General features: G+C 41.3%; 1 protein-coding gene across 1 annotated transcript; it reads right to left on the reverse strand.

Moving 5' to 3' along the window:
- Positions 1–5,043: 5,043 nt before the first annotated feature.
- nkx2.2b (NK2 homeobox 2b) lies at positions 5,044–6,879 on the reverse strand. Its single transcript, XM_005929868.3, has 2 exons — positions 6,465–6,879; positions 5,044–6,032 (listed from the first exon to the last, which is right to left on the reverse strand). Exons 1-2 carry the CDS (start codon positions 6,679–6,681, stop codon positions 5,485–5,487), a joined length of 765 nt encoding a protein of 254 aa, XP_005929930.1. The 5' UTR covers positions 6,682–6,879; the 3' UTR covers positions 5,044–5,484.
- Between the last annotated feature and the right edge of the window lie 1,214 nt (positions 6,880–8,093).

Below are 8,093 nucleotides of genomic sequence, written 5' to 3' on the forward strand. Positions count from 1 at the left end.
ACTTGTGTTTTTAAACCTGGTTAACCTAAAGTCCTATTAATACCTTAGAAGAAAACTTGTACAGAGAGGGGGGACAACTTGCCCTTATGGAAAGACATATTTTGAACAGGCTTCTGCTGCCACCTGCTGGCTGCGGGACGAGCAGCAACCCTGGTGTCTCGAAAAAATCAGCTGTCAATAAAAACCGGATAAATTGACTTCACCATAAATTAAACTATAATGCAAAGAAAGAAGAGAAAAGAAACATTAACCAGAGGTGTGAAGGATACACAAGATAAAACAGAACACAATAATTGCAGATCATTTCACATAATAGTTTAAAGTAGTTTTTGTTTAACTTATCATGTAACCAGACTGGTTACAGAGGGAGTTTAGTGAGAGGAGAGAATATTACTGAAATCAGCCAAATATACATGTATATAATTGAGTGGGGAAAAAAGTTTTTTATCGGGTTAATGTTTATCACACAATGCATATGATCACTGATTCTGTTTACTCAGGCGTTTGAAGTAGTTTGGTGATTCCTTCCTTATTTTTGAGTAATGCAGTGCAGCGTTTATTGCTCTGCAGTCTCATTATAAAAGATCTTTACGCCAATTTTGAAAGTGACTTATAAAAATGGAAATATTTAAAGCGGAGTTTGAGGTTATTAAAAGCGTAGGTGAAAGGAAACTATTTAAAAATTCTTGGCTGGGTTATTAATTATTTTTCCTGTATAATAATAAGGGGGGGGGGGGGGAGGGGTCTTGATGGCTTTTAAATTATTATTTTTTTATTGATTGATTAATAAATATTGTGGTTGATGGGTGTACACATTTCTTTCTTACTTTTCCACATGTTAACCTTTCTTCATTAATCACATTTTTATTGCATTTTTATTATTGTAGCTTTTCTGAACATTTTACATGCAAAAACCTCTAATTCTTTGTCTTGTTTTTGTGATGTTTTAATAAATTTTTTGATATTTCTCCTTTTGTGAATGCGAAATACAAATGTAGTTTATCTTTGTGTTATAAATAGTTAAGAGGTTTTAGAAAAAAACAAAGTGTAGTTTGGACGCTAATTAAAATCATGTTCAGGATGAGTTTGTCTGATCAGCTGTGCCTCGCTGCTGTTTTTAAAAGTTCTGGGTGACGTTAGAGCTCAGTGCATCAGACGGTGCTGATTTTGGTCTTTTTGCTGGACTTCTTGTAAGTCACACGAACGCTGCACAAACTAACAAGCACACGGTCGCTGTTTAATGGGCTAAAAAAACCCTCCAGACTAGTCCTTTAAAGTCCGAGCGTGGGTTCCTCCCCCTCTTCTTCCTCTTCTTCTGCCCTTTTATAGCAGCAGGTGACACATTATAACTTTCTCAAAGCTTAACCAGCCAAACCCCCACCCCGTGACATCATCCCTGTGAGATGAGCTGACCTCTGACAGACACACACACACACACACACGCACACACACACTCACAGGGGGGTTGGGTCTTTCTCTTCTTTGTCACAACACAGTAAATAGCTGGTTTTCTTGCTCTGAATGAAGTCGTCTGTTGCAGTAATCCTGTCAAAACAAAAATGTTCTGCCTTAAGACTCTAAAACCAGGGGAAAAATCTGTTTCTCCTAATATTCAAATATTTTGTGTTTAGCTCTGATTGTAAAGCAAAAACTGGAATCCAAAACCACTACAGCCCATTAAACCAGTGTTTTGATGGTCTGTGGTGTGTAGAATAAGTTATAACATCTATAAAAAAAACTGAATGAATAAAGAGGAGTGTATGATTGGATTAAAGTTATTAGAGAATAAACTCACCACCTTACAGCCATTCACATTAAGGCGAGAAACCAGGTGCAATAGATGTTATTCCGTCACTGGGAAACATTACAAACCCAAGAAAATGTTTATTTAAACATTTGGCTTTTTGGAGATATGAAATACATTTCTTCACCACTTTACTCCAGATTCTATTTATCATTTGATCCAAACTTTGGTCAGAATCAGTAGTTCCCTCTCTTATAGGTTTTGTGGTAAACATGTTCCAAACTTTTTATGATTTGTTGTGTATGAATTAAAGATAAGCTGTCGAAACAAATGTGCCTCAGCAGGTAAAGTGGGCTGTCTGCTGACTGGAAGGTCAGCGGTTTCTCCCTTAGCTCATCCAGACACATCAGCCTACAGGCTGATGTGTCTCTGTGTTTATCAGACAGAAACAAGTGCACGTATGAATGTGTGAATGAGGCATGTTGTATAAAGTGCCCTGTGTACTTGGGCAGTAGAAAAGCTCTATGCAAGAACCAATCCTCTAACAATTTAACAGACTAGTAAAATAAAGTAAACTGAAGCACACACACAAACAATTATTTCTCCAGTATCTATTTAAAATGTTCCAAAATTCACCAACTACATAAATCAGCTTATTTCAATGACTTTGATTAGTGGAAGTGGGTCTAGACCTTGATGAGCTGCAGCTGCCTGTGTCACGATGCAGGTGCTCAAAGTTTGCAAGGCTTTGCGAGGCACGCCCTCATACCAATAAAATGGGTCAATTGGCAGTGACTCTTCACGAGTCAGGGGACAGGGTAGAGGGGGACTACCCAAAGATTCACAAACTATGGGTAGTGACAAGAAACGACCTTCATCCAAATGCTGGCTGGGCTCTCCCTTTGTGATAATAATACAAGGAGTTCAGTTATTCAGTGGGTACTCAGGGTAGAGCCACTACTCCAGGAGTAGGAACTAGCTGAGGTGCTTGATATTCATGGATGGATATCTTGAAAAAAGCAAACGTATTTGAGTCTTTCATTATTTGCAAGATTAGCAATGTCCACTTAAAGTGCACTTTCCTACTCAACCACAAGACGGCGTCTTCATTTGAACTCCTGTAATCTGTAAGAAATATGTAGTGAGGCTTAAAATAAGGGGGAAGATAAAAGAGTAAATGTTCTTACAGTTGGTCAGGATGGTGTGTTGCAAAAGCAGGGGCAAGATCTGCACACCATTTGTTTCCAGGTAATGCTGTAGCATCACTCTGTGTTCTTGGCTAGCTCCACGTTAGCTTGTGTGCAGATGCTCGTGTTAGCGGTAGTGCAGTTGTTTCTGTCCTGGACGCAGTTTTCACGTCAGCATGAAGCTGCTGTTCTTTCATGCAGTGAAAATAAAAGTGATGTTCATATCTGATAACCGAGGAGCCGGAGTGATGTGACTACTACAGTAATGTGTTATGTTACTGCGTTACTGAAAAATGTAATGTGATTACACTAACATGCTACTTTGCAGTGCATTTCTTCCAGACAGCATCCATTCCATTTTAACCTCCTACTGCGGCGTTGTAGAGTACCGGTGTTTTTCCTGATCAGGACGAGGTGACCATAAGCAAATCACATCTGCTGGCATATGTCGCTCTTTGGTGTCATTTGAGCCGGGCGTGCGCCTCAGTTTTATAACCTCGAGCAGGTTCTGGGTTGCAGGCACGAGTGTCAGATCGTGTTGGGGTTTTATAGTGCCATTTGAACGAAGTATCAGTGCAGAAGCTCAGAGTTTCATAGGTTAGACAGGGAGTGATGTCACAACAGTTTGAAATGATGAGATTTTCTGGGAAGAAATTTGAAAAAAAGAGTTTTTTTTCTTCTTCCAGTTTAGACTTCTTCTCCTCTTTTACCAGGGCTCACGTGGAGCTTTTATCAGAGTGGTGACGCCTATTGTTCAGGGGAATGACAGAGAGTATGCATGCCCGCATACTGAACACTTGCTTATTGAATTATCTGTAAATCTCAGTGCCAAAGCATTCCTTTAAATTGAACCAGATCACGTTGGAAAATGAGCTGCTGGGGATTTTATTAATAAAAGAATTCAGCTGCATATCAGCTAAAATTGTGATGTTATTAAGGCTGAATTGTGACCTATAGATCCTGACCTGCTTTAAAGCAGCTTTTAAGTCGCTCATATACCCAAAGAAAGTGATTATTACTCATATTACCCGAGGCCAACCTCTGCAGGTCTTAAATGGCCCGCTGTGCAGAGATGGTCATGCAGCTTTAATTTCAAAGGACTAAACGAAGCCTCTGTGGGTCTCATGGTTTAGAGCTGAATGCTGTAATGATTGCAGCCTTTGCAGATTGTTTCACCGCGGGGATGAAAATGTTTATCTTTTTAAAAAAATAAGATCATGCAAAGCTTAAGAAGAAAAAAAGGATAAGTCTTTTTCTTGCTTCCCTTTTGATTGTGTCGTGACCCATCACATTTATCTTGGGACCCCTTGGGGGGTCCTAATCCCCCAGTCTGGAAATCACTGCCTTAAATACTCCTTATGATCCTCGGGCTGCTCTGATGTTTATGATTCACAAGTCCAAAAAATTGGGTCATTATAAAATCACCATCATCATTAAAACATGGAAAAGAACAAAGTATATTAACCTGAATTATACCTTTTCTGATATGTACCAAGGATTTTTTTTTAGTTTTAAAATAATTGAGGATTAATTTGGATACTTCAGGGTAATTTATATTTTAGAAAATGTTCCAGAAGGGCTGAAATTAGAATTTTTTTTTTTTTAAAAACCCAACAACATGATTTGTCCTGCAGATAAATCACTGAAATGATCATTTAAAAAAAGTTTAAAATAATTTTAAAAAATTATTTTTTTTAAATATGGGGGATTTTAGGACCAAATGGTCCAAAATGATTCATTTGTTTGCAGGGGCCCAGAAATGAGTCACCCAGGTTTCATCCCATTCAGAAATAGGATTTTCTTTTTTTTCTTTTTTTTAAAGATAATTGAGGATTTGGATACTTCAGTGTAATTTGTATTTTAGAAAATGTTCCAGAAAGGCCGAAATGAGCATTTTTATAAAAAGAACCCTTGTCCTGCAGATAAATCACAGAAATAAGAAAAAAAATGACTAATTTGTTTGCAGGGGGTCCGCAATTACTCATCTCGAATTCAGCAGCCCATGTAAAAAACAAACAAACAAACAAACAAAAAATCCTGTTCATCCTTTGAGATCTGAAGGATCCGCCCTGCGGAGCCAGTACAGGCTGAAATCACACGACTCACCTCTGTTCAGATTTTTATTTACCGCCATAAATAACCAGTTTATTACACAGGGCAACATTATAAATAGATTTATGAAACACATACGAAAAACATCTCTCAGAAAAAAGTGACTTTGTTGTTGCAGCAAACACAACGTAAACGACATCAGAATAAATCGCACAAAAACTGCTAAAACATTTGCTGTGATCAGTTCTATCTTACAGGGGGCGGGGTAGTTTTAGACGGCTCGCGCGTCTGAGCGAGGTCACCAAAGACACCAAAGAAGATGAACATGTGTGAACTCGTTTCCTTGGTTACAAGAATTAAACGCTCTAAAATTTGTGCCAAACTCCTTTCAAAAAACACGGATTTCAGTTCGAGGCCGACGCGGTTTTTATGATATTCTGACAGGGCAGAAGGCCGGTTACGATTTCACGAAGAGGGCACGCACAAGTCTTACGCCGGGCTTCACCAGCTCCAGTGGTACACGTGCGCCAGCTGCTGCACCCCTGGGTGCTGCTGCACCCCCGGATGCTGCTCCGGGCCGTATGCGGGGTGCAGCAGGGGGGAGTAGGCGCAGAGCGGCAGGCTCAGGCCGGACCTCAGCGTCGCCTCCAGCTCGCTGGCTGCAGCCCGGCCGCACGGCTTTCCGTCCCGCACCAGCACCGGGATGGCGACCCGGCGGGCCGACAGCAGCTGCAGCGCGTCCACGCTGTGCCCGGCGCGTGCGCGCTTCATCTTGTAGCGGTGGTTCTGGAACCAGATCTTCACCTGGTTCGGCGTGAGGCGGATCAGCCCGGCCAGATGTTCCCTCTCCGGGGCAGACAGGTAGCGCTGCTGTCGGAAGCGGCGCTCGAGCTCGAAGGTCTGCGCCTTGGAGAAGAGCACGCGCCGCTTCCTGCCGCGCGCCTTCTGCGCCCGAGCGCACCGCGCGTCCCGCTCTGCGTCTGGGGACTCATCCGTAGACAGCTCCGGGGATTTGGGATCGGCGCGAGGCTCCAAGGACAGCCCGTGCACTGCAGGGAGAGAGACAGTAAAGTAATCTGATTACTCTCTGAGACTCAGTGGCAGATTGATGGCGTGACTGGTTTGAGCTCAGGTGTGTTTTTACAAACAGAACCAGCAAAGCGACTTTAAGCTTCTTAAGTTCATTGGGAGAAAAAAAGTGAAGCGATCAAAAATGTCAGAAGCTGAATTACCGACACAGCAACACAGAAGCTGAACTCGAAGTTTAGCGGATCAGATTAAAAAAAAACCCGATCCAGTTACAAGTAGAAACGTAAATAAATAATCATTTAACGCAGTTTTTAGGAGGCTGTTTCACGATTATTTGACGGAAATATCCAATATATTTTCACATATTTTCGAGATTTGGAGCAGCAAGGGCGAGGGCGGTCAGTGTGAACGCGTGAACTTTTATAGTCATTAAAATCAAAGAAGTCTCTCACGTGAAAAGGGCAGGTTACCGGGTGTGCTGCTCCACGTGCCCAAACGCTCACCGGCGCGCTCACACAAGCCCCGGCCGCCTGACACCTCCGTGGAGGCCTCCTCGGTGTCGTCCTCCTCGGTTTCTTCGGTCCCGGACCCGCATCTCCCCGTCGAGTCGGGAAGGTCCAGGATGTCCCGCACGGAGAACCCCGTCTTTGCGTTGGCGCCAAACGGCATGGCGCGGGGAGGACGGGAGAGACGAGAAGAAGGGGAGAGTTCTGGGCTCGTATCCAGGAGGGTGAAGAGCTGCCGTTAAACAGGAGCAGGCAGCGGAGGGTTCGGGTCCATGAATGCCGTCAGAGGGGAGCCCGGAGCTGCACGGGCCGACCGGAGAGGGTTTAACAGCATGAAAAATACATGAGGGAAGACGTTCAGACAGTGTGGCACCGTCCTTTTAACGTGTGTGTGTGACGGTAAAAAGGACGGAGGCGGGTCCCGAGAGTCAAGTGGATGAGGGTGTGCAGAAAAAAAACGGAGCAGTGCATTAACAGAGACGTCGGAGCGTCAGGGAGGAGATGAATGATTAATGATGGAGGATTAGAAGGAAAGAAGCGACGCATTTACACATGTTAGCGCCACTGATCCGTTTCCTGTTTACCGCAGAAAGAAAATCTCCAGTATTTCCATCAAAATGCGCTCATGGTGCCTGAACAGCAAACGGCGAGAAGAAAGACACAACAAAAATGTTTGAGGATTATTTATTTATTTATTTATGCAAGACCAAAGTATCAACTCGGTAAACTGAAAAAATCCCTGAACCTTCTACATTAGAGCTATAAACAATCCATTATACCTAATAAAATATACAAAGCATCAAATAATTTATTCAAATAAAGAGATTAAAAATGTTTTTATATTGATTAAATTACATTTAGAAAAAAATATAGTCAGAATGACTACATTAATAACTTCTCTAATTTATTGATATTCATAGATTTAACCCTTGGCCACAAAATTACTCTTTATAATATCGTATTGGGTTTTTTTTGTAAACAATGACTTTAATTTTAATAATATTGTTTATTTTTTTAAAAACCTGCCATTTTTTTTACATTGTTCATTTGTAAATCATCATTAAAAAAAAAGAAGAATCTGTAATTTAATGCAAAGTTATGGCAGAAATGATATTCTGTGAATAAAATTTGAAACATTTTATTTATTTGACCTAAAAGTGTCCAAATCTGAGCAGATTGACTCAAAAACCTCAGAATGTGGTTTCTAAATTTTCTGGTGTTTAAAAGTTGAGCTGTCATCAGTCCACCACCTCAATTTCTTTCAATAAATGAATAAAAATAAAGTAAAAATCCACAACCACTTGTCTTCAAACTTGGTATTAAAAATCCAAATAACAAAGTAATTGCACTAAGAATAATTTTATGATGATTCCCTCAGAGCACCAGTCTGCACTGATAAAGGTCGGAGCATGTTTGTTGTTGGGATGAAGAGTCACAGTGTTGACTCACTCACTGATTGGCTCAGTGATTCAAACGCACTTGGGCTCATTGCTTCAGCTTGTTACTGTCTTATTGTTTAATTCTTGTAATCCTTTATTTGCGCCGCTTTAATCCTCTCTGTGTTTTCTGCCTGAA

This window comes from Haplochromis burtoni, unplaced genomic scaffold (assembly GCF_018398535.1).
Source record: "Haplochromis burtoni strain Fernald_Lab_line unplaced genomic scaffold, NCSU_Asbu1 Contig_126, whole genome shotgun sequence".
Lineage (NCBI taxonomy): Eukaryota > Metazoa > Chordata > Actinopteri > Cichliformes > Cichlidae > Haplochromis > Haplochromis burtoni.